Genomic DNA, 27,795 nt, shown 5'->3' with positions numbered 1-27,795 from the left:
GTCAATTATCTATGTTGGTAAAGATAACACACAACTTCATACAGTTTATATGCTTTTAAATCAATCATATTGAAGATAATAAAATATTTTATGATATTTTCTTAAAAATTTTTTGATTTTTAAAATTTAATTATTATTTTTTAAACTTTTTGAGATTGATCAAACAAACCTTTTTTAATAGTTTTAAATTAAATATTTATAAATGACTTAGATGTCAACCAGATAGATAGACTAGATACTCTTGTTCTTTATTGTAAATATAAAATAAGAATTTTAAGATTTTTTTTATTTCTTTCATTTAAAAACTAGTAGATTTTGTTTGTAACATGTATGAAAAAGTTCAAAAATTCATTGAATATATATTTATATTTACTGAATCTATTAATTGTATTTTTTGTAATAGTCTTTAATTATTTTTTTTATGATTTTTTAATGTTTGTTTTTATGTTTTTATGTTTGTTTGTTATCGAATATAAATAAATATTAAGTAAATTAATAAAATAATAAAGTAGAAGAACATTAATTTAATGAATTTCAAAAGTTTGGATTTATTTTCAACCCCTTTTCTTTTTTATACTGAAAATCAACACCTAAAAAAAGGAACTTATTTAGGATCTGCATTATCTATTATCGTATTCGGCTTAGTTTTTTCGTACTTTGTTTATTTAACTAACTAGTATATTAGCAATTAGATTGATCCTAAGTTTAGATCACAAAGTTTTATTACAGAAGAACTTACCTCGATCGATTTGCATGAAGATTTAGTTGGATTTAGGTTCGAATACTAGGCTAGTAAGAGTATAGACTAGCTTTAAGCTATGCAGAATAAAACTTATTTAGTGTATTATGCAGTTTCTAGCTATTCAAATAAAGGTAACCTAAATCTAACTACTTTAGATATAATTGAATGCAAAAATCCCAGATTAGCAGGATACAATTGTCTAGACTTTTCTAATTTATCTAATTCTACATTATTTTTAAGTGCTAAGGATAATATTCTCAATTCTCTACTGATTATTGTTTATGGATGCTATGACTTAGATGAAATAAAGACAGTAATTCCTGATAATTGTGCTAGTTAAGAAGAAATAAACAATATAATTAACGGAAACAGTGCAGGATTACGCTTAAAACTTTACACTTCTTAGTATAATACAACTTCTTTGTAGAATTAAGTTAATTTTAGACATATTTATATTCCAACTGTGACAAATTCATTTATAATGTAAACTCTCAACATATAAAAGTAAGAAACATCAGTCACATAAGGTTATATACTATAATCTAAGTCTTTTTATTCTTCTCCTGTTTAGTACACACCTCAAAGCTAAATCTTTAGCTAAATTAATGTTACTTAAATAGAAGTAATATTATAAATGGACGAAATCGTTCAAAGAGTATCTGTAGAATATCCGTATTTTCCAGAGATATTAGCTCTTGTAAATAGCACTTTCGCTTTGCTTATGACTCTAGGCGTAATAGGTAGACATTTTGCATAAAAATTAATGTTGAAAGAATTTCTCCTTCTTTACATTTAGAATATGTACTAAGATGTTTTTGAATAGATTCTACCAAAAGAAAAGCTTGTAGATGTATAAAATACTCAAGGATTGGATACTTTAAATTAAATATTTTAAGAATAAAAATTAGATGAAAAATAAGGTTTAGAATCAGTTGCAATTCCAACCATCAAACCAAAATTTAAAGATAGTATAGAAAAAAGCTAGACTATAAAATAATAAGATATAATATTAAGCTTAAATAGTAAATGCAAAAATAATGAAAAGACACAAAACTCAGCTAAGCACACATTAGAATCTTCAAGTATAGAAGAATATAATTTTTCAGCTAAAGAATATGTTTCTTAAAAAAATAATTTTTCCTAAAATAAATTAAAATAATGTTAAGATATGAATAGTAAACAAATTCTTACTTAGTTTAAAGCAAAAATAAATTAAAGATAAAAATATTCAAATTAAAAAGACTTTGAACTTTTAAATACAAACAACTTTTCCTCTCAATCTTCTTTTTAGAACACTAAAAATACCTCGATTTTTGATTAAAATAATATTTTGTCCTTCGACTAAATGAATACTTTAAAATTATAACAAAAAAATAATTCTTTGCAAGAAAAATAAAGTTTATCAAAGTCGCAACAAACATAATTTCCATTTAAATTAGAATAAAAAAATGGCATTTAATACCTTAAATAAACAAATAACCATTAAGCAATTTAAAAAACTGATTCATAGAATAATTTATCAAAATAAAATTTTCATAGGAGCTCTTTTAAAACATTTTAAATGCCTTAATTAGTAGATTATTTAACAAAAAAGCTGAAAGCAATATAAGATATTAATAAACTAAAATAGGTTTATGAAAAGATTTTTAGAAATAGGTAAAATCATAATTATTAACTGAATTAATATATAAATATTACATTAAATTATAAAAAAAGTATATCAATTAAATCATTGCACCCGAAGCAAATATGGTTAAAATTATGTGGAAAATAAAAAATTGACATTTTAGAATAGGTCAAAAATACTATTTAATAATAAGTTATTAAAAGCTTAAATATTTTTGAGTTGTACAAGGATGTTATTTTATTGAAAAAAGCACTTATGGTTCTTCTTAGTAAGGATCAACTCGCAGCAGTAAGATTAATAGGCTATTAATATGACAATTGCAACCAACACGATTTTTAAAACAATTTGAGTAATAAATTAAAAATAAATTTATATTTTTAATATTTATTTGAAAAATAATAGTTTATGATGATAATCAAAAAAAAGAGAAAAATTATTTTGAAAAGCAAGTCAACATTCTTAATTCTGACAAATTATAATAAAAATATTTGAATAAATTTTTAAAAAGACTTCATAATCAGACAGACATATCTGAATTAGATTTTAGGATCATCTAATCAATTAATAAAAATTAATTAGTTTGAATATTTTTGATATTTGTTATTTAAATTGTATATCAGTTCCAATACACACATGCATGCCTATTTAATAAATTTAAAAATATTTTATTTGAATATAAAAAATATCTTAAATGCATTCATTCCAAAAAAGGAATTATATTTTAAAATCCCTTAATTAAAATAATATTTCTCCAAAATCATCTCTTCTCATAATAAATACACTCACTTTGTTTCTTTATTTAGAATTAATTCATTCCAGCTACTTACTTATCATATTAAATTAGAGGATATCAATAAAATTATTTTTTTTTTAATAAAGTAAATTTTATTCAATAGAATGTCCTTATTTTTTAAAAATTTTTAATTCCAAAATGGTCCCCTTCCCCTTAATATACGATTTGAGGAGAATTATAATTTTAACTCCTCTTAAAAATGTATAAATAACTACTCTATCTATCTAACTAACATATCAATCTAAAAGTCAGATACATGCTCCAGTCTGTCTGTCTCGAGCATACTATTATCTGAAAACCATAAATATAGCTATTAAAGTTTAAGTAAATTTATAATAAATAAAATTAAAATTCTATTAATTTCATCTTGATTTTTATTAAATTATGTAGGTAGAACTAGTAGATTACAACTTCACATTTTGTACTCACGCACAACTTTTTGTTTAAAAATTTTAATAATTTAAATCTTTTTTAAAGTGCTGAATGTCTGTCTATCATCAATATTGCTCACTTATAAAATTAAGTAGCCATGCTTCATTGGTTTATTGCATTAATTGCATGTTAGCTTGTGCAATTAATCCTTTTAAATTATTCTAAAATATACTTTTACTTTTTTACAGTCAAAATATTTTCTAAAATATGAGCCAATATCCTAAAACTTTTACATTATTCATAGTCATTCAAATACCTAACTAAATGAGTAGTACTTTATTATATTTTATTGATGATTACATTATAAGAAGTATATATTATTCAAGTAATCTAAAATAGTATATTTTTAAGACTGATGAATTAATAAACTATGCTTTTTATTAAGCTTAAGTAAACACTTATTTATTTATCCCAGATAATTCAAAACAAACGCGCAATTAAATCATTTGATTAATTGTTCGTTAGGAAAGTTAATTTTCTGCAAAAAATTTAAAAAAAGTAATTTCACATCAGAAATTAGATGATAATTTTTTACTAGTTTTAAGACTTATTATCTACATTTATTTGTATTAATAATTACTATTGATTGAGTTATTTATTTAATCTTCCCATTTATTAATGATCAGTTTTTATTTATTTTTAATTTTTAAATATTTAGTATTAAATAAAGTTGTTAGCTTTTATTAAATATTTTTGACTTAAGTATTTTAAGAATAAATACTAAAAATTATATTGAGTATCTCCTTTTCCCTTAATCCATCCTTCAGAATTAGCATATTTTTAACAAAACTGAAATATTAAAATATACTCTTAAAAATATTTAGGGTATTAATTAATATAAATGGGTCAAACAAAATATCTATCTAATAATCAATATTATATTTAGACAATTAAATAATTACAAATATATTTTTTTATATTATCAAATAAATTACTTTATTTATTTAGAAAATACTTTATATTTTCTTACAATAACATGAAATCAACTGCAAAAATTAAGACTAAAGAGAGTGATTTAAAATTTACTTAATTAACTTTTTTCTAAAAATGAATTTAGATTATGACGTATATTTATTTATTTATAAATAAATAAATTTTAAATTAATTTTCTTATTGTTTTATGTTGCTATCTATCTATTATAAAATTAGCAATAAATAAAAATATTAAAGTGAAAGCAAGAATTTATTCAACATATTAAATGATGATTTATTATCTATCTATCAGTTAACTCTTTTTTAATTATGCATTTATTAGTTAAATGCAAATTTAACTCTTCTTGTTTAAGCTATTTTGCGTTTTCAAAAAGAATAAGCAAAAACAATCATTTGTGTATATTATAAATTAAAATTAAGGAGAAATTATAAAAATTGAATCAAGATTTGATAAAAAAAGAAGGATAAAATGAAAGCAAAAAAAATGAACTTTTTTTTAATGTATTACTTAGAAAGAAGCTTTAAGCTTGTGATATATCCTAATCGGTCAAAAAATGTTTCAATAGCTTTGTTAATTATCAAAGAATTATCATTTTTACTTAGAATTTACTTAAGCTTTTTAGGATTAGTGAGTTTTATAAACATAGGAAATGATAATTTAGTCTAGAGTAGCTAAGGTAATGATCTTTATCTAGTGTTTAACTCTCAGTCTAGATAAATCATATGCTAATCAGTTTTTTATCTAGGTTTAATAACAAATTTATTGCTTTTAGCCTTCTTAATCAAAGATTTGATACTATTCTTTCTTGCCATTCCATTTAAGGAGAGCTTTTATTTCTAAATAATCTTAAAAAGCTATAACTACTCTTTCTACCCTATAAACTTATTAGCAAGTTGCATGCTCGAATCATCAGTTTACTATTATTTACCAACCATAAATATAGCTATTTCTGTTCTTTTCAGTAAAATTATAATATTTAATTTAAATAAACTATAAATTTATTCTACATTTCTTATAAAGGTTTATTAGTAGAATTATTAGATTATAACTACTCTTTTTATATTCATGATTTCTTGTCTAAAAAATTTAACAAAAAATCCCTAATAATCGAAGCGCTTGAATGCCTCTCTATAATCTTACTCACTAAGAATAGTAAGTCGTTATTCTTGATTGGAGTTATTTTATAGCTTATTATTCAGTTGACTCATTTAACCCTTTTGTATTATTCAAATTTAGTCTTAAGTAAAATAATACAAAAATTAATGACTTAAATCTCAATTCTAAACATTATCATACTCTTTTGCAGCATATATTATACCCAGAATTAAGAATTATCTCCAAATATCATTCTTATTTTTATACTTATTGTCTTATCGTTTAAATTAGGAAATATTTTTTTTGAATTTTTCGATTATTACACCATAACTAGCATTAGTAGCGACATCTAGAGTCAAAAAATATTAAGAAAAGATTACTTAAATCTTGATAAATTAGAGTATTTTTTAAGGTTGATCAATCAGGATAGTTATGTATTTTACTAAGATTATGTAAATACATATTAATCTCAAATCATAGAGAATGCCCTAACCAACCATTTAATAAACTGCAAAATAAGAGAATCTTGCTTCTGCAAAATTGTAAAAATCATTAAAATTAATATATATTAAAAAAACATAGATTTTTACAAAAAGTGGTTAATTAATTTTTTGATTATTTTATTAATTTTATTTTGATATAAAAAAATTAAAGTTGATAGTGATCGTTTTGATTTTTTTTAAATTAATAATTTATTCACACTAATTACATATACCATAAGGTCTCTTAAATAAAAACTTTTTTGTGTTAAATAATTTTTGAGGAAGTTATAATTATAAAAGATTTGATAAAATAATTTTTTTATTTAAAAATTAATCCTTTTAAAGAGACCATACAGTAAGTACATACGTACTATTATAAAACAAAAATCAAAAAAAATATTTATTATTAAAGATAAAATTTTATCTTAAAAGATTTAAAATATTTGGAAAATTTTAAAAGAAAAATAATAAATATAATTCCACATTTTTATAGCCTTTAAACACATTTTTATTTTGCTATGATGATAAAAAAATTAATTAATATATTGAATTTGTAAATTATTTGTGCAAAATTTAAAAAATAATTAAAAAACTCAAATTAACAATTTTTAATAAATAATAAATAATCTGATTTTGATATTAAAATTAATTCAAATCCTCTTTTGATTAAATTTATTAATAAATAAATAAATGAAAAGATTCTCATCTATGATTACTTATTTTTTTAAATAAATAAATACAGTTAGAAGAAGATTAAAGTAATGAAGATAAAATAACTTACATTTTGAATGAAAGAAACAGGGAATGCCTCAAAAATTTAAGCTTAAGCATTTTAAAAGCTCATTATGAAGAACTTCCTACTACTTTAAATGACTTTCAAATACTATATTATAAATATATTTAAGATGTTTTAGGAAATTAAACTCTTTCATTAGCAACGTTAATAAAAATTTAATAGAACTGTTTTGAGAAATTTAACTTGTTTGAAATTTAAATTATCAACAGAATGACTGATAGAGTCCGCTCTTAAATAGAACAAAATAATAATGAAAAACTAGATCATTAAAACTATCAGACAAATTCAAAAAATAAAAAGAGGATTTAATTGGTTTAACAAGTACTTTTTGATGAGAAGCTCTCTTAAGCATTTTACTTGCTGTTGAATTGTTTATACTAAAAAAGTATTTTCTTAGATGCTCTGAATTAAGACACTATTAATCTTGATAATCTCGAAAAATTAAGCAATAAATTGCTTATTGATAGATTAGAAGTGAAAAATGCTCTTAAATAGTTGATTATAGAAAATGGTTCTTAAGCATATCTTTAAAAAATGTGTAAACTCTATGACTTAATTTTAGATATTGATAACTACTTTGAAAGAAAGATTTCTTAGCAAAATTAGTTTAATTGCTTAACGAGTATTCCTTTATCGTCTAAAGAAAGTTGTTCTGTCTATATTTCTTTTACTACTAAGCTTGGTGTTGTAACTAAGATATCAAATAACTTTGAAAAAGTAGTCCCAGTTTATTCAAATAAAGAAGTGATTGGAAAAAATATCAACTTTATGCAGCCAGATGTTGTTGCTCCTGTTCATAATAAGATTCTAACGAAATTCATTTAAAAAAAAATAGTTTCTCAAAAGGTCGATGATTACCCTCTTCTAATTGGAAAGGATAAAAGAGGCTTTGGCATACCATACCATATAAAAATCCAAGTTGCTATGATAGGGTTAGAAGATTTCGGATGTGCTGGCTGGATAAAGCAAATAAAAGATTCAAATCACTATATTATGACAAGTGCAGATTAGGGATTCAAGAATTATATCTTGGGTTAAAGCTTTTTTGAATTAATACTTTCATTCTCATTTAAATAAAGTGAATTAAGTGCTGTAAGGTTTGGTCATCTAATTCCTCTCTTTTAAACTCTATTTGATAACAACATGTCTGGGAAATCGTTTCAAACGATATTGATAAGACCACTGTACAAAGAATAAATAGCTAATTCTATTAAAGTTAAAAATAATGCATCTTTATTTTAGGAATTAATTGATTTAGATCTTTATAAGATTTAAGCTTAATTTATTTATTTAAGTACAACCTTTGCTACATTTAATTACTTGATCATCACTCAATGTGATTATCTTGACAATTTATCAAGTAAAAGAGATGCTCTTAAGGAATTTAGAAAAGACCTAAAAATATATCATTAAAGTGAAGAATATGATATGATTGACTTTGAATAGCTTAATCCTTCTTTTTAAAATGAACCTATTTAGCAAAAAGAAGATGAATTAAGATTTCTAAATTCATATAATGATTAGTCAATAGATTCCTAAAATGATGATATTCAAAAACAAAACTCAGACCTTATCGAGCCATAAAATTTTTAAGCTAACCACAATATAAAGTATGCTACTAGGCTTTAAAAAATAATTAAATAAAACATGTTCAAGATTAATTAAATGTACAAAAATTTAAAAGATGATTAAAAGTCTATTTTACAAGAATAAAATATTTAATAAAGAAACAAATAATCGTTAAATCATGATTAATATAATAAATTTGATGAAATTTAAGAAAATATTGATGAAATTTAAGAAAATATTGATACTAATTTAAGTCCTATCTCGCGAAGGAGTAGCAGTTAAAAATAATCATTTAATACTTTAATAACAAGTAGAGTTGAAAAATATTTTGATGAAGCAAAAATAGATGATTAAATAAATAATTAAAACAGCTCTTCGAGTCATGCAGTAGCATAAGGAATTGAATAGATGCTCTTTGAAGATTAAAAATAAAAGAAAGATACGAATCAGGTACAAAAATAAAATTCTAGCAAATATATAGATATAGCAAAATAATAATTGTTAGCCTAATATTAAAAGAACAAAGAGATGGCAAAAACCTCCAATTTAAATTAAACAAAATTGGGTAGAGATTAAGATACAAATGTATCTGCTGATATAAGCTTTATACTAAACTAAAGAAAAAAGTAAACTACAGCTTAAGGAAGTGTAAATCTATCAAATCAAAAGTCAACATCCTAAAAGTAAAAATTTAATTAATTTGATTTGAATGAATATATTTTACTTTTATTTAGCTAAAATATTTCTAATTGTAAAGCTTAATATTTATATGTCAATCAATCTTAAATACCAACAAAATATCAAATCTTATTTTATATTTATAAGTGGAAGTATTTTTTCTCTAGAAAAACTAGAGAAGGAAACAATTGCGTGACTTAAAATTTAGTAATTATTTGTGAGGGAGAGGGTAAAAATTATGGCATAATTTAAGTTTATAGTTAGATTTAATATTTGGTAAAAATATGAATTTGAAAAGTCAAAATTTATTTAACCCCTTCCTCCCCCTGAAAAATTATCAGTAAAGATCTTTTTCAAGTGAATATTACATTAATTAAATGAAAAATTAAAATTATACAGCTTAATTTATATTTTATGAAAAATAAATAATTATTTTTTTAATAAATTAGTCGATTACAACTTGTAAAAAAAATTAAATCGAATGGTAAAAAGCATTTACTATTTTATAGTGGATATATCTTAGATTCTTTATTAATAATTTTATTGGTGGTTTCTGTCTCAATAAGCTTTAGTAGTAACTATAACTTCATTGAAGATTACTAAACTAAATAAGATTTGTTTTCTGATCTTAATGCTGTAAAAAAACTCATATATAATATTCTGGAAGAGGTTCATTTAATTGATGGAGTCTAAAAAAATTATTTCACACTTTAAAGTTCTGTAGATTAACAGAGTTTTCTTTAAACTTTAAATCTAGCAAAAGACAGCAATATCTATTAATATAAAAATATTTCATAATCAATTTTTTAAAAGTATATAAATTAATAAAGAGCTTAAGATTTATATAATGAAGAGTTAAATTATAGTATACTTAGTTATGTTGGCAACAAATTTATTTCTTAAGAAATATCAAAATGTGATCTTTATATTTCTTTACTCAGAATTTAATCGCTGTTAACCATGTTCATAAATAATACATCACCTGAAAATTTTATTTTTTAAAATGAGTTAAGGCACAATTAGAATCAAACGTAAACATAAATATCATCAATTCTTCTTGAATTAGATTAAAATTAAAATTAAAATTACAAAGCATAGTAAAATAATATTTTTATTTTCATAATCATCTATGGATGTTTCATTTTCTTTTATAGCATTTTGCTTCTTATTTTTTATACGAATTCTAATTCGCTTAAACATTCTTTGCTATCTATTTTCGCAACTATAGACATAAAGAAGCTAGATGAAATGAAAAATAAAACAACTTAAATTATTAAGTATCTTATGGATTCGAAAAAAAAACATAGGATTCTTGATAAAGTTAGCCAAAATAAAGAAAGTAATAAGTAAAATTTAGCTAATAAATAAGAATATAAAAAAAACTGTAAGAAAAAAAATATCAGTCTAACTACCTATGAAAAAAAGTTAACAGCAAGCAAAGTTTTTTTAATAGTATTTTGTCTGTCTATCGTACTTATTAAACCTTGTATTGAATTTTATTTGATTAATATAGAACTAGATTTTATGAAAATCTCAGGATCTCTTTAAAGTAAATTAATTATTAAATTTATCATTTAAAGATATTTATTTATTTATTTTTTTCTTGTCTAAATTCTTATCAAATAAAAATTTTATTAATAGATAGTTCAGAAAAATTAATAACAGCTTTTTCCGATTTTAGTCAAGCTAAATTTATCTACATTTACTATCTTATAGGCACTAATGAAATTGCATACAATTATACTAAATAATCTTAGTAATAATACCTTATACAATCATATGCAAGCATGTAAGTCTCTCTTTCAGATTTTATGGACACATTTCAGACATTTTAAAATTCAAACATAATATAGTTACAGTAGTATAATATTACACAAATAATATAAGAAGATATTTGCAATGCTTTGCAAAAATATTCATTTTCTTTACAATAATTTAACTCTTCTGATATCGAATAGTGCTTAAATATCTACTAAAAAACTAAAAATAGTGGTTTTTATATATCTTCATAAAAATTTGATACTGTTTAGTATGGTATTATTTAGTATTTTAGCTCAAATTTTACATCTGTAGAAGAGTTTAATTATCTTAATACTTTTTTGTAATAAAATAATGTTTCAGATCAATTTTATGAACTAAGAATTCTGGATTAAATTTCTTAAATCTTAAATTACCTTCTAAGTAGCGAATAGCAAAGCTTTTTTAATTTAATAAAAATAGTAATAATAATTCTAAATGCTTTTTAAATCTTTTTAGTCATAAACATCACTTATTTTATCTAAAAGCTCATATTTAATAAATTCGCAAATGATTACAAAAAATCTATGTAGTATTTAACACTAGTGGATTATGAAATATTGTAAGAAAACCCTTATTTTGTGTCTCATATTAAAAAATTTAAATGAAGAAGTATCTATCTATCTATCTATCTTCTTTAAATTTGCTAATAATTACTGCTTATTTGATCTAAATTATTATTCAATTAAGAAAACAAAATAATGATCTGAGAGTAAAAATTATAAATAAAATTATACGTTTAATTATTGAGTAGATTTATTTTTAATTGAATTTCCTGTAAATATTTATATGGAATTTAAAATCAATGTAATTAATTGTAAATTAAATTGAGATCTTCTTACTTACTATTCAGTTATTATATTTTAATTATTTTCAATTAAATCAATTAACATTAAAATTTTGAATAATTAAGCAATTAAACAAACAAACTTTTATTTTTGGTAAATTTTTTACTCATTTTTTATTTAGTTAAAATTTAGCATAAAATAAAATGGATGCCAAAATCAAAATCAAAATTATTTTAATTTTAAATTCAATGTAATTTTTAATAACAAAAATAGAAATTTAATAGTAAAAATTATTAACAATACATCTTTCTTGACATATTTTAATAATAAATAGATATTAAATATATTCCATTCCTTAAGGAAATAGTTTGGCTCAGATAATAAAAATCTGTTAAAATTAAATATAATTTGTAAAATAGTGTAATTTTATATTTTTAAAATGAGAAGAAAAATAATAAATACATTTTGTTGGTTGTTCCTAATTAATTGTATGCATCAAGCTTTATGAATAATTATATTCATACATTAAAGGTGAATAATCAAATTAATAATTAAAGGAAATTATAATTAAGGCTAAATTAGATTTATTATTTTTAATACTTTTTCTTTTGACAAGCACATTATTTTATTTTAATATTTTTAGCAAAAATAAATAAATATATTTTATTAATAAAAAAAATGACAAAATCTATTTATGAGTCTTTAATAAAACTGTAAATTTATATTATGTTGAAGTTAAGAATTTCTTAATTATGCATTAATTTGAGGTTAAAATTCTTCTTTATAGAACTATTTTTTTAATAGCAAAGCAAACAGTTGAAATAATATCAATTTATTTAAGGGAAGTATATAAGCTTGGGTTGAATAAATAAAAAGAATTAAACAAAAATTTTTTTTATTATGCATTATTTTACATTTAATAACATCATTCATAATTTAATGTCAACTTAATAAAAATTTAAATGTTTCGTTTAATTAAATAGAAAACAAAACCAATATAAATAAATTAGCTTTCAATAATATATTCAAAATCAATGTGCAATTAAACAATTATACAATATTCCCCTATATGTATTATTTCTAGTCAATATCAGTTATCAACATTCGTTTTATAAAAGATAAACTATAAATAGATTGATTATTATTTTTTTTTAATTGAAAAGTAGAGATAGCTAGCTTTTATATAAAGAAAAATTATCAAACAAAATTAAGAATAAATCTTAAAACATAAATTAGTTTTGATAATATATAACTGAAAATAAAATGAAAGACAACAAAGTTAGCAAAGTAAACTTTTTCATCAAATATTACTTAGAAAGAAGTTTTAAGTTGATTATTTAGCCTGATAGATCCTAAAATTTCTCAGTGGTTTTGCTGGTAATTAAAGAGTTAACTTTCTTACTCAGATTATACATAAGCTTCCTAGCTCTAATAGATTACTTAAATGATGATAAAAGTTTGATTAGCTATAATATAGACATCTATGTAATATTTAACTCATAATCCAGATTGATTATTTGCTTATCTGTTTTTTGTTTCGGATTAATAGTTAATTTCTTACTTTTAGGGTATTTAATAAAAGATTTGATTATGTTTTTACTTAATATTCCATTTAAGGAGAATTATAATTTTTAAATCCTCTTAAAAAGCTATAACTACTCTCTTTAGCCTATTAATCTAATAGCCAGTTGTATACTCCAGTCTTCAACTTACTATTATCTGCCAACAATAAATATAGCTATTTCAGTTTTAATAAGTAAATTTATCATTAACAAAATTAAAATTCTATTTGTTTCATTTTGATTCTAATTAATAAAATAAATAGGTCTACTTGTAGAACTAGTAGATTATAACTATGAATTTTATATTCATGACTTTTTGTCTAAAAAGTTTAATAAAATGTCAATCTTTGTATAAGCACTTGAATGTCTATCAACGATACTACTCAATTAAATTATTAAGGAGTTATTTCTTATGGGTTTATTTGCATTGATTGTAAGCTAGCTAGCCCAGTTATTCCTTTTACAGTATTCTAAAATATACTTGAGTCTGCTAATTAAAAAAACACTGACTTAATTCAGTCTTCTAAATATACTTTTACTTTTTTACAGCTTATATTTTTTCTAAAATATGAGCCAATATCCCAACGCTTTTTTGTTATTAACTATGATTCCAATATCTCTAAAATTTGGTAGTATTTTATCAGATTTTTTTGATAATTACGTTGTAAGTAGTATAATGATAGATATTCAAAGCTAATCAATATTATGGTAAGATTATTCTAATCTCTCTAAACTAGAATAATTTTTAAGATTAATGAATTAATAAAATTATGTATTTTATTAAGACTATGTTAACACTTATTTATCCCAGATCATTGAAAATGCGCTTATAAATCATTTGATTAACTGTTCGTTAGGAGAATCATGTTTCTGCAAAAAAGTAAATAAAACATAATTTATTAATTTTACCATCAGAATTTAAAAGATTATTTTTTAATTATTTTTATGATTAATAATCAATCTGTCTATGATTGTTCTTTCAATAATTAATTATTATTATTGATTTATTTATCCATTAATCAAATATCGTTTTCATTTATTTTTAGATTTTAAATGATTAATTATACTTACTAGATATATTTATTTTATTTAACTATTAAATGAAATCTTTTTTTTTTGATTATTTTTGGATTAATAATACAAGCAAGGTTAATCATTTTTATTAAATATATTTATAATTCATAAAATTCTGGGTATTTATTATTTGAAAAAAAATTAAAATAATATTTAAAAGTTATTAAAATTATTTTAGATGATATAATTCAATATAAACATTTATTCCAAATTGCTTAAAATTTATTAATTAAAGGAGCTTTTATAAAATATTTATTAGCGAATTAAATGCTCGAATTTCTTTTATATTTTCTATTTTTAACACCTTAACTTATACAAAATCAATAATATTTATTAGAAAAAATTAATATTACTTTTTTAATATAAAAATTTTCTTTCCTTTTTATCAAATTTTAAGTTTCTAAATTTAATTCTTTAACTAAATAAATAAATAGTTAGAAATTGATTCAAGCTAAGAGGATAAAATAACTTATATATCAAATGAAAGAAACAGAGATTTAGTTAAGCTTTTAACTTTAAGTATTTTGAATACTCATGTTTAAGAACTCCCAACAAAGTTAAACGACTTTTAAATAAGTTATTACAATTACATGCAAGATGTAATGGGAAATCAAACATTTTCAATAACTTAGTTAATAAAAGTATAGCAAAACTGCTTTGAAAAGTTTAACTTGTTTGAAATTTAAATAATTAACAGAATGGCTGATAAAGTTAGAACTTAAATAGAAGAAAATAAAAAAGAAAGTCAAGAAAATTCATAATAAATCAAGAGAAAAAAAAATATTTAACTAATTTAGTAAGTTCTATTTGATGAGAAACTGTCTTAAGCATTTTATTAAATGTTGAATTGCTTTTTTCAAAAAAGCAAACTTTTAGATGCTCTAAACTAAGACACAATCGATCTTGACAATCTAGAAAAGCTTGGCAATAAACTCCTTTAGGATAGATCAGAAGTTAAAACTACTCTTAAAAGTTTGATAGTAGAAAATGGTTCATAGACATAACTTTAAAAGATGTGTAGACTCTATGATTTAGTATTAGACATTGATAACTACTTTGAAAGAAAGATTTCTTAGCAGAAATAATTTAATTGTTTAACTAGTATACCACTATCATCTAAAGAAAGTTGTTCTGTGTATATTTCATTTAGTACTAAACTTGGCATTGTAACTAAAATATCCAATAACTTTGAGAATGTAGTGCCTGTTTACTCAAATAAAGAAGTGATAGGAAAAAATATCAATTTTATGTAGCCAGATGTTGTAGCTCCTCTCCATAATAGGATCTTGACAAACTTCATTTAAAAAAAAGTAGTTTCATAAAAGGTAGCTGATTATCCACTTTTAATTGGAAAAGATAAAAAAGGTTTTAGTATACCTTATGATATCAAAATTTAAGTAGCTATGATAGGATTGGAGGATTTTGGTTGTGCTGGCTGGATTAAACAAATCAAAGATTCTATTCATTATATTATGACAAGCGCAGATTAGGGGTTTAAAAATTTTATAATGGGTTAAGCTTTTTACGATTTAATACTTTCTTTTTCCTTTAAATAAAGCGAACTGAGCAATGTTAAGTTTGGAAATTTAATTCCACTTTTTTAGACTCTATTTGATAATAATATGTCTGGAAAACCGTTTTAAACAATATTAATAAGACCTTAGCATAAAGAATAAATTTCTAATTCTATTAAACTCAGTAATAATGAGTCGTTATTTTAAGAATTAATTAATTTCGATCTCTATTAGATTTAGGCTTAATTTATTTACTTAAGTACTACTTTTGCAAAATTTAATTACTTACTTATCACATAGTTAGATTACCTTGACAGTTTATAAAGCAAAAGAGATGCCCTTAAGGAATTCAGAAAAGATTTGAAATTTTATAACCAAAGTGAAGAATATGATGAAATTGACTTTGAAGAGCTATATCCAATATAGAAAAATGAATCTGCTAAGAATATATAAGATAAACAGGAAGATGAGAGTGCTTTCTTTTTAAATACATTCTACGATTAATCTATTGTATCATTATAGGATGAAAGATTTAAAAAATCTTCTATTATTGTTAAGCCTTCCCATTTTTAGGAAAAGCCTTCACATTTTTAGGATAAGCAAATTTTAAAAAAATCTTCTAAACTTAAAACAATAATAAAAGAAAATAGATTTAAAATAAAAAAAATGTATAAAAATCTTTAATATTCTTTTGGATAAGGTTAATTTTAGGCAGAAGATCAGATTTATTCTAAAATAGACTATATTTAGGAAAATAACATGAGTCATTTAAGCACATTTCACCCATTAAATAGTCATAAATAATCCTTTAACACATTAATCACCAGTAGAGCTGAACAGTATTTGGATGAAGCAAAGCTCAACGATTCGATTTAGATTTAAAATAGTTAGCAAACGCATTAAAACAATATTGATTAAGGTATTGAATAAATGCTATTTGAAGATTCTAAATTATAGAAAGGAATTAGCTAAGAAACTAAATTAAACACGAAAAAAAAAAATGATAAAAGAAAATAAAAATAATATTCTTAAAAATCTAAAACCAAATAAACTATAAATAAATTTTAGAAAACAAAGAAAGGAAACGATTAGGAAACAAATGTATCTGCAGATATCAGCTTTTTATTTAATTAAAAAGAAAGATAACAAAATGCTTAAGGAAGTGTAAACTTATCCAATAAGAAGTCCATATCATAAACGTAAATATAAATATATAAAATTATTCAAACTAATTTTTGAAACACCAAACAAACATTACAAAATTTTATTTTTTTAAATTAAAAAAAAAATATATAAAATAATCTTTATATTTTTATTTTTCTCCCCTATTTATTTATACATTATATAAACGATTGAATTTCCAAAAATGAAAATAATACAAACTTTTACAAGATTTTTGTTTTTCAATTTTTGATTTAATATTTTATATTTTATTAAAATAAAATTCATACAAATTCCTTTATACACTTTGAAATTTCCTAGAATTTTTTTATATTTTCCTACTTTCATTTGTAAATGAAATAATAAAAGAAATGCAATCAAAAAAATTTTCAAAATATTCATAAATTTTTCAAAAAACTAATTAACTACTAAGATTTTTTTAATTTAATATTAAAAAGTAGTCTAAATTTTACAATTAAATATCAATAAGCATAACTTATCCAAAATTAAAATGAAATTTAACTCGTTTATATTTTTTTTAATAAATAGAAGAATACAGTTAGTAAATAAGATCTAGTCTAGTAGTAAAAGACATTTATTGTTTTATAGTGGCTATATCTTAGATTCATTATTGCTAATATTGGTTTTAATTTCTGTATCAATTAGCATTTCTTTAAATTATAGTTTTGTTGGACAATATTAAACTCTATAGAATTTGCATTCTGATCTAAATGATGTGAAAAAACTTATATATAATCTTTTAGAAGAAATTCATTTAATTGATGGAGTTTAAAAAAATTATTTCAATATTTAAAACTCTCTAGATTAATAAAATTTTCTTCAAACTTTAAATGATGCAAAATATAGCAATGTCAATTAATATAAAAATATTTCAGCGACTATCTTTAAGGATTATCCAAGCTCATAAAGGGTTTAAGATTTATATAAATCTAAGCTGAATTATGAATTTCTAAGTAATGTTTAACAAAAATTCATTTCATAAGAGATATTCAACTCCAGCCTTCTTATAACACTTATCAGAACCTAACAGCTTCTAACTATGTTCGTGAATATTACAAGTAATGAAGATTTTATTTTTTAGAATGAGCTTAGGCATAATCAGAACTAAACACAATCCTAAATCTCTTAGATTCTAGCTCAGTTGATAGTAGATCACACTACAAATTATTCCATAAAGTAGTGGGAAATACTTATTTTTATTATCGTTTATAGCATTTTCGTTTTCTTTTACAGTATTTTGCTTCTACTATTTTATATTAATTCATTTTCTCTTAAGCAGTCCTTACTTTCTATATTTGCAACAATAGATATAAAAAAGATTGATGAAATGATCAATAGAACAACTTAAGCTATAAAGCATTTTTTGGAATTAAAAAAAAGCAATAAATTTCTTGATTTAAATAACTAAAAATAAGAAGGTTAAACAAATTATAGTAATAAGTTAGAAATTAATAATAATAATAATTGCAAAAAAAAAAATATTAGTCTAACCACTTACAAAAAAAATTTAACAGCTGGCAAAATTATTTTTATAGTAATTTGTCTATCGTTGATATTAATTAAACCTTGTGTCTAGTATTATTTTGTATAATTATAAGTCGATTTTATGAAAATATCAGGATCTCTATAAAGTAAATTTTGAATTTAATTATTTAAAACAATTTAAAAAATATATATATATATATTAATTAATTAATAGATAGTTCAGAAGATTTAATTTCTGCTTTTTCAGATTTTAGCCAAGCCAAATTTATTTACGCTTATTATATTATAGGAACTTAAGAAAGTTCATATGAATATACTAAATAGTCTCAATAGTCTTATCTTATATAATCATATTCTAATATGTAAATGGCCAGCAAAGATTTCATGGATACCTTTTAATCATTTTAGACTTCAAATTTGATTTAACTGTAATAGTATAATATTACTTAATTAGTATAGGAAAGTATTTGTGATTATTTATAAGAATATTAATCAGTTTTAGAGTAATTTAAAACAAACGATATTTAAGAGTGTCTTAATAATTACTAAACTAGTGAAAATAGTGGTTTTTATATCTCTTAGTAAAAATTTGAAACAATATAGTATGGAATAATATAATATTTTAGCTCTAATTTTACATCAGCACAACAGTCTTCATATCTTAAAAGTTTCTTTTTAGAAAATACTGTTTAAGATCAGTTTTATTAACTTAGAGTATTGGATTAAATATCCTAAATTATAGTTTATCTTCTCAAAAATGAATAAAAGAGCTTTTTTAATATGATAAATATAGTAATAATTATTCTAAATGCTTTTTAAATCATGTTAGTTTTTAGCATCTCCTACTTCTTCTAAAAGTTTATTTTTAATAAATTTTCAAACAATTACTAAAAATCAATGTAGTATTTAACATTAATTGATTATGAGATCTTACTTGAAAATCCTTATTTTGTTTCTCATATTAAAAAAATGAAATGAAAATTAAGCTATCAAATTATAATTACCATCTATCTATCGCTTAAATTACAGATATTAAATTAACTCCAAATAAAATTATTACTAACTAACTAGTACTTAAAACATATCAAGAAATTAATCGTTTAAAAAAACTATTGATTAATCTTAAATAATAAAAACATACATATTTATATATTTATCTATAAAAGTATGATAAGAAATAAAGATATTTTTTTATTAATTTTTCTTATTTTTTTGATAATTATTTACAAATAAATTTTTAATTACCATAAAATATTAATGATTTAAATTTATTTTATTTATTTATTTATTATTTTTATTTTAAGAATTAATTCTTTCTTGAAAAAAATTTGGATAAAGTTAGGTAAGAAGAAATTAATTTGATTCAGGTACTTGATTATCTAATATAAATAATTTATGAATTGTTTTTTTTTTAATTTTATTTTTTAATAATAAAGCTTTTTGAAATGTTAAATTAAAAAATAAATTTTTTATTAATATGAATCTAAAAAAGAAATAACAAATAATACAGAAGTAAGTAATTAGGAATGTATGAATGAATGCTTATTTTATAAACAATTCATCAACTTTCATTTACTTTTTAATAATCTAAATTCAAATTATTAATATTAAAGATATTAAGCATGCAGCAGTAATAACTGAAAGAATATTTGAATAAGATGAGCTAGTTGTAGTAGATTAATTCAAGTTAATATCATAGCACTAAGCTTATGGACAGTCAAAAAATGAGTTCATGCTAAGAGGGTCTTATGGGTTAGCAACATCAAAGCCTCTATAACAAAGAGAGCAGAATTTATTATCAACTAATCTATAATTGTACTAACAGATAGTACAATAAGTACCATTAAATGTAGCACATCCCAGAGGTATTTATAAACACGTGTTATTTGATAGGTAATACCCAGGCTTACAAGCAGTGCAAACAGATCTTTGGTTTCCAGGCTAGCATTATGAGCAGTTTTGAGGACAAGACATACAAAGTGCAGCATTAATTACAGCACTAGAAGTAACTATCTAAGCATCTTTTATTAGAACATACCCAGTTTGACATGATTGACAGGAAGGATAGTCAGGAATTTGCTAGGCAGAACCCCAATTAGAGCATCCGTCAAGTTCAGAAATTTATTTTTATTTATATGGTAAAATGCAATCTTTAGTTGCACCATTTGTATCTAACAGGGAGAAGTATGTTGAATTATCACATGCAGTACACATACCGTTGTCATTGCAAGTTTTACAATTATCAGGGCATTTCTTACAAGTATTATTAATAGGAGTAGGTTGAAAACCGTTTTGGCAAGTTTAAGGAATGACATCATCACCTTTTTAATTTGCTATACAATCTTTTGTACCTGATTATTAACAGATTTTGCATACACCACTTACTAAAATATAATTTGTCTTTAGGAGTCCAGAGCCAGCAGCAAAATCGGAAGCGCTATAGCAGGAAGAGCATAATCCTATTTTATTTAAGTCATTGTTTACCATAGCTTTACAATTATTTTTGTTTAATTAGCATTACTAAGAAGGTTGATAATTTTATGGGTTTGAGTTGAAATTCATAGCATTAAAATCTAGTTGTAGATAATAGGTCAAGCTATAAGGAGGATAATCATTAGGATTGGCTTTACAAGCAGTAATTTAAGGCATTTTGATCTTTGCATTCCAAACACATAAAACACTATTGTTGTCAGGGCATTGTAAACAAGTAGGAGAGTTGGCGTTAGTTTAATCTAAATAGAATCCATTAGCGCATTATGTGCATGTAGTTCCTTTTTAGTTTTAGCTTGCTTAACAGCTTACACAGTTTGCATCACAAGCAGTATATACACTAGATGATATTTTAATAATTGGACGAGTAATAGCAACGCCTAAAGTATCTAAGCTACCTTAAGAGATTTGAGATTACCATATATATGAAGAAATGGAACCATCTGTTGAAGTACATCCTGAATAGTAATAGCTATAGTCTCTTATATCTGAATTAAGTTAGACGTAGTTGCTGGGAACGGTACAAGCTATGCATTAACCACCTTTCAACACATAATATGGAGCACATACTTAGCATTGAGTTGAATCACCGTTACAATTAATGCAATTTAAAGGGCATTCTCTACAGATTTGATAAGATTGCAAAGTTTTTCCAGTAGGATCATCAATACTTAAAGTTTTGCTTGAACCAGAATAATCAAGTGTGAAGTATCTTACCACATTTAAATATTAAATTGAGTTACATGTTAAACAAGTAGAAGCAGAAGTACAACTTTTACAGGTGCTTATTTAAGAAGTGTTATCTTAAAAAACATATTAAATGCTAATTTTTGTGCAATCTTGTACACAGTTATTTTATTTATCAAAGTGAAAGCCAGTGTTGCATTAAGAGCAATAAAAGTAGTTTTTTTTTACCACTACATTTGCACAATTATTAATGTTAGCTTTGCATGTATGTCCTAAAGCAAAATAGCCAGGAAGACAGCTCATCATTCTTAAGGCAGAATAACTTTAAAAGGCATTGTATATGGTTTGTAAACCGGATTAAGAGTTATCAGCCTAACTAATAGCAGCCTAGAACTGGGGATCTTGACTAGGGTTATTTCCTAGACAGCAAGTAGTTCCTTGAGGGCAAGGAATACAAAATTTGTTTGGAGTTTATACAAAATTTGGCTTGCAGTTGTTACAAGTACCTGTGGTGTAATCTGGACAAGAAACACAGCCCTAAGCAAAATTATTGGCCGATGATAGTTCACTAAACTAGCAAAAGCTGCATCTTTAAGTACTTAAATCTTATTAATATTAAGCTCCAAATCTTTGATTAGAAGAGGCAATATAATTGCAATATTAATTTAAGCTTGGTTGACCTGGTTGACCATTAGCAAAATGGACTAAAATTATCAAGAAGCTTGCAACAAGCAAAAAATTGGCTTTTTTATTCATTTCTTTTATGTATTTTAATATTTTTTGAAAACAAAATTAATTATATTTTTCTGATAGCCAAATAATAAATATATTTCCTACAAAATCTTCTTTTTAAATAATTAATTGATTAATAAATTATATTTGAGAAGACTTTCATTATTTGATCAAATTATTTTATTTGTGTCTTAATTTGCTCAGAAAATATTAACCTTATATTAAAATCTGAATTAAGATAGTTGATTTCGTTGATTAGATTTGTAAAAAAACTCTTTCGATGCATTTGTTTATTTATTACTTATCAAAAATATCATTTAAATTCTTTTTTACAAAATATTATGTGAAGAAACCTAGTTTAAGAATTGAATACCTATGAAAAATAGAAATAGAATTTACAAATCTTTTCTATCAAAACAAAAGTGGAAACAAGATTAATAGATTTTGAATGATTAAATGTAAGTTTGGCTTTACCTAAATAAAAAATATTTGCATTAATTTTCTCAAACTAAAGAAAAAAAAACATACCCGTTATCAAAAAGATGTATTTTGAGAAATTTATTATTTTAGAAAGACTTAATTTATTTTAAAAGATAATTGATATTTACAACAATGATATTTTCATTAAAACTTTTAATTTTCTCAAATTGATTAAATTCTAAAATTAATATGTTTTGATAAATTCCGAATTATCAATTTTATTAGAAATGAGAAAATAGAAGCTTTTTGGAATCAATTGTTTGTTTGTTTGTTTGTTTGTTTGTTTCTTTATTTGATTTTATAAGTTAAGTAAATATTATCAAACAAAAAAGATATCTAAATATTAATATAAAGAAGTTTAAAGTCACAAAAACTATTTATTATCCTTATATCATATTAGATATTTGTTATTCAAAAAACAAAATAAATAAATATAAGTGAATAATTTAATATTTTCTTAAGAAGAGATCAAAGCAAATTTTATGAGTTGAAAGTCAAAAAGAAATATTTGTTTTATGGATTTTTTATTTCTGCAATTTAAATTATAATGAATACTTCGTTGTGGTTCTTAAGCTTTGAATTATAAATAATTTTAGAACCATATTTCATTTTATTTGATCAAATAACTATTCGATTTAAAAAATAGTCTCTAAAGTTCTACTAATCATAAAACAAACAAATAAGCAAAAGTGAGAATGAATTTGTCTTTCTTTGTGATAAGATATTCACTTAAAAACAATATTTTTAATTTAAAACTTATTTTACTATTTTTACATCATATTTTGTTTGGTTTTTTACAATAAACTTGAATAATGGAAGAGTATTTATTTATCTAAACCAAAAAATATTAGTTATAAATTTAGATTATTTCATATTTATGTTATTAAGTAAATCACTTAAAAAAGTATGAGTATCATTTACTAAAGTTGAAATAAATAGGCTTTTAAATAGGCTCAATTGTAAATAAAAAATATTTTAATCGATTAATAGAAAAACAAACAGGCAGGCAGGCAAGTTTATAAAATATTTTAAATGCGATTAATTACATATTAATTTAATTTATTTATATTCACTCTTTTTATTATATAAAAAGATGCTTCAAAATAATAAAACGAGTAATAATAACAAGCATAAAATAGATATTTATAATTTATTTTAGAAAGATGAGGAAGGTTGTGTAGTCTTTGTTGAGAGAGAGTCCTCAGACTAATCTGAAGTGGGTACTGCAGCACATTGAGCTCCTGGGCAATCATAGAAAAAGCGGTTTTATAAATCAGAGGCAGAATTACTGCTCACACATTTAAAGCAAAATTTGTTATCAACTAATCTATAACCATATTAGCATTATGTGCATGCACCATTTTTTACAGTAAAGCAACCATCTGGAAGACTGATACAAACATTGTTTGATAAATAAGTATCAATACTACATTTACTGCAGATAGCTCTTTGCTAACCTGCATAACATTATGTACAATTTGATGGACAAGCTAAACATAAGGCGACAGTTTATGTAGATGTTTTTGTTTAGAGTTATGCATCTGATACTAAGACATAACCTGCGTTACATGTCTAGCAACTTGGAGTTGAAGGCATACTAGGTCCACTGCCCCAATTTAAGCATCCTTCTAAAGCAGCTGTATTAGGAGCATAAGCAGGTTAACAGTCTGTAATTTATCCTTATGTAGTTATACTGTAATATTTAGAGGTATCACAGCTGGTGCATTGACTTTAATCATTGCATGTAAGACATTTGCTGGGGCATTGCTTACAGGTTCCATCAGAGATTGGAGTAGGCTAGTATCCAGCTTTACATTTGGTAACAACAACTTATGTTTTATCACTAGAAAGGGCGCAATCTGAAGAATTTGGTGTTAAACAAGTCACACAACTATTTTAACTTGTTAGATAGTAATTAAGAGGTTAATATCCTGCATTAGGCTGATAAACTCTGGCTAAATCTGAACTTTAATAACATGAAGAGCACTACCCTTAAACTCCAAGTCTATTGTTAATCATTTACTTACAGTTTTTAGTGTTGAGTACACATTAGTTTTTGTTGTCATAAGTTGAAGGATTTTAATTAAAATTATTTAAATTAAAATCAAGTTGCAAGTAGTAGGTGTTATGGTATGGGACAAAATCATTTGCAGTTGCCTTACAAGCAATGATTTAAGCCATTTTAATAGTATCATTCCAAACACACAAAACACTGTTTGGATCTGGGCAGACTGAGCAAACGTATGGGCTTTGACTTTTATCTAGGAAAAAGCCGTTTGCACAAGCATTGCAAATAGTTGATTTACCATTTTAGTCAGATTAGCAGGAAACACAATTTACATCACAAGCTGTATATTTACCAGAAGAAAGCTTGATAATTGGACGAGAAATAGCAAGTCCTAATGTATCTTACATGTTCTATGGGATGCTAGTATTCCATGTATAAGATCCATAAGAAGAATCTCCAGAAGTGCATCCAGAATAATATGCTTACAATTGGAGGTCAGAATTTAGCTATATATACTAATCAGGAGTAGGACATGGTTTACAGTTTCCATTTTACAAAAAGTAATAGGGTGCGCATACCTTGCATTATTAATAATTACCATCACAGTTTATGCAATATTAAGGGCATTCTCGACAAACTTAGTAAGTTTTAGATGTTTGGCCAGTGGAGTCAGTTAATTACTCTATTTTAATGGAGCTGCTATCGAGAGTAAAGTATCTGATAACTAAGTCTTATCCTTATTGAGATTAGCAACCAGTGCAAGTGGAATATGAAGAGTAACCAGAGCATTTCACAAAATTTTCTGGAAAAGGAACAGTGTTGTAAATATATCTGATGCTTACACCGTTGTTAACACAACTATTATTATTATCAAAGAAATATCCTGCTTTGCAAGCTGAGCAATAAAATGAGTTACTTTGAACTGACACAGTTTAACAATTATCTGGGTATTTTTAGCAAACATGGCCAAGTTGAACGTACCCTGGCAAGCAGCTTATAGCTCTGATTGCTGAATAAAATTGAACTGCTATCGCATATCTGGAGTAATCAGCATATGTTGATAAGTTTATAGTGTTAGTAAAAGTGGATAAGTTTGGCTCGTCATTAGCTAAATTTGTTGAACAGCAAGAAGCATTTCCTTCAGGACATGGGACGCAAACTTAATTAGGAGTGCTGAAATAATTTGGTTTGCATACTTTACATTAACCAGTCTAGTAATCAGGACAGGTTAAGCACCCGGTATAAGGGTTCTAGGTATTTTGGGAAGAAGTGTACTCAAATAATTAACAAAAACTGCATCTTTGTGCACTAATATCTGGCTAATACTGAACTCCAAATCTACCAGATATGGAAGCTATGTAATTGCAATAAGCATTTAAAGTTGGTTATCCGCTAGCAATATTAGCGAATAAAATCAGATTAAAAACTAAGAGAAGACAAATCTTTTTACTCATTTATTATTATTTGTTATTTTAACAATTTTTTTGATCAAATTTAATTATAATGTTCTAATATTTAAGATATCAAGTTAATTTAGTTGTTAATTCTTTATCATTCTAATTTAATAATTTATTAATTAATTGAAATTGAGAATCTGACAAAATTTATTTTTTTTATTTATCACAATAATTTAGTCAATTTACTGCTTGCATGTTCTACTAATCAAAATATCAAGCACTCACTCACTCTCCATCAAATTAATTCATCTTTGAGATATACTAATTTAAATATTATTTAATCTGAGCTAGCACTTATAATTTATTTTTAGAGTTTGAAATTTTAGCACTAAAAATTACTTGTATTCTATAATAAAAACTAAACTGAGAGTAAATATTTTATTTTTTATATTAATTTTAATTTAGTGATAGGAGTAAAATATCTTCTTTAACTTTTAAATATTTTATCTTTCTCAAATAAAACTAAAATGACTCTAATTGTCTAGATAAATTTTCAAAAATTAAAAAAAGAAGAACGGGTGGGTAGCGAAAAATAAAATTTATCAAATTTGTAAAATTAAATTAGGTAATTGATTAGCTTTACATAATTTGAGAAGGAATATCATTATTGGAACATTATTGCAGATTAATTAAATCTTTTTATCTTCTCAATTTTTAATTAAAATAATGAATTACTGATGAGCTATTGGTAAAACCAAACAATATCTTAATTATTTATGATCTAATAATTAATTTTATGTACTAATTTATTCTTTTTAGTCCAATTGAGAAATAAAATAAAAAATTTCTTAACTAGTTAAAATACTTCGATGATCTAAACCTAATAAAAGCCTCAAAAAGTCTAAAAATAATTTAATACATTTTATTAAGCTAAGCGTGTGACAAACCCTAGATTTTCTTGAGAATAAATTTATTTTTTTGAACATAAATATAATAGGAAATAAAGCAGGACTTCATCAAGAGATTAAATGAAAATTTTTATTTAATTAGATTCTCTTTTTGAAGGAGATAAAATAAATTAATGCTTTCATAAATCTATACAATTTTACTTTGATAGCTACTATTTTCTACTCATAATATAGACTAACTAACTAAGTTTATTACAAAAACATACTTCAAAAGTATTCAAATCAAACATAAATAATGCGCCATAAAAGATTTAGCCAGGATAAACAATTTATTCATTGAATTTATTTTAAAATTTAATTTCTTATAGAGCTATTCTAGAATAATTATTCTGTCAGAAAGAAATACATATTTAGTTGAATAATAAATATTTTTTATATATTAAAAGAAAATTTAAAAGAAACAAAAATAGGTTTTGAACCTTTAAGAAGAAAAAAATAAATATTTAATCAAAGATTTAATTTTTTGATAGCGAAATAATTATT

The 27,795-nt window shown here is 23.0% G+C and overlaps 7 protein-coding genes across 7 annotated transcripts; 3 read left to right on the top strand and 4 right to left on the bottom strand. All coding sequences in view use genetic code 6, as the record gives it.

Moving 5' to 3' along the window:
* Positions 1 to 527: 527 nt before the first annotated feature.
* TTHERM_00581710 (AMP-binding enzyme family protein) lies at positions 528 to 2,953 on the top strand (the record flags this gene model as incomplete). Its single annotated transcript, XM_001018912.2, has 3 exons — positions 528 to 2,398; positions 2,459 to 2,718; positions 2,772 to 2,953. The coding sequence occupies 3 exons, from the start codon at positions 528 to 530 to the stop codon at positions 2,951 to 2,953; spliced, it is 2,313 nt and encodes a 770-aa protein (XP_001018912.2).
* A 2,279-nt stretch (positions 2,954 to 5,232) lies between these two features.
* TTHERM_00581700 (hypothetical protein) lies at positions 5,233 to 5,463 on the bottom strand (the record flags this gene model as incomplete). Its single annotated transcript, XM_001018911.1, has 1 exon — positions 5,233 to 5,463. The coding sequence occupies one exon, from the start codon at positions 5,461 to 5,463 to the stop codon at positions 5,233 to 5,235; it is 231 nt and encodes a 76-aa protein (XP_001018911.1).
* A 205-nt stretch (positions 5,464 to 5,668) lies between these two features.
* Positions 5,669 to 5,972, bottom strand: TTHERM_000581699 (hypothetical protein; the record flags this gene model as incomplete). Its single annotated transcript, XM_012798327.1, has 2 exons — positions 5,669 to 5,742; positions 5,825 to 5,972. 2 exons carry the CDS (start codon positions 5,970 to 5,972, stop codon positions 5,669 to 5,671), a joined length of 222 nt encoding a protein of 73 aa, XP_012653781.1.
* Positions 5,973 to 7,111: 1,139 nt separating this feature from the next.
* Positions 7,112 to 11,650, top strand: TTHERM_00581690 (transmembrane protein, putative; the record flags this gene model as incomplete). The annotated part of the gene is made up of 2 exons (XM_001018910.2): positions 7,112 to 9,153; positions 9,598 to 11,650. 2 exons carry the CDS (start codon positions 7,112 to 7,114, stop codon positions 11,648 to 11,650), a joined length of 4,095 nt encoding a protein of 1,364 aa, XP_001018910.2.
* A 3,309-nt stretch (positions 11,651 to 14,959) lies between these two features.
* TTHERM_00581680 (transmembrane protein, putative) lies at positions 14,960 to 18,707 on the top strand (the record flags this gene model as incomplete). The annotated part of the gene is made up of 2 exons (XM_001018909.2): positions 14,960 to 17,082; positions 17,594 to 18,707. The coding sequence occupies 2 exons, from the start codon at positions 14,960 to 14,962 to the stop codon at positions 18,705 to 18,707; spliced, it is 3,237 nt and encodes a 1,078-aa protein (XP_001018909.2).
* A 1,436-nt stretch (positions 18,708 to 20,143) lies between these two features.
* TTHERM_00581670 (transmembrane protein, putative) lies at positions 20,144 to 22,483 on the bottom strand (the record flags this gene model as incomplete). Its single annotated transcript, XM_001018908.1, has 1 exon — positions 20,144 to 22,483. One exon carries the CDS (start codon positions 22,481 to 22,483, stop codon positions 20,144 to 20,146), a length of 2,340 nt encoding a protein of 779 aa, XP_001018908.1.
* A 1,554-nt stretch (positions 22,484 to 24,037) lies between these two features.
* Positions 24,038 to 26,401, bottom strand: TTHERM_00581660 (zinc finger, LSD1 subclass family protein, putative; the record flags this gene model as incomplete). Its single annotated transcript, XM_001018907.1, has 1 exon — positions 24,038 to 26,401. One exon carries the CDS (start codon positions 26,399 to 26,401, stop codon positions 24,038 to 24,040), a length of 2,364 nt encoding a protein of 787 aa, XP_001018907.1.
* Between the last annotated feature and the right edge of the window lie 1,394 nt (positions 26,402 to 27,795).

The sequence above is a fragment of the Tetrahymena thermophila genome, assembly GCF_000189635.1.
Source record: "Tetrahymena thermophila SB210 genomic scaffold scf_8254592, whole genome shotgun sequence".
NCBI classification, from domain to species: Eukaryota; Ciliophora; class Oligohymenophorea; order Hymenostomatida; family Tetrahymenidae; genus Tetrahymena; species Tetrahymena thermophila.
Note: the sequence above shows the minus strand (reverse complement) of the source record. Positions and strands in the feature narration are given on the sequence as shown.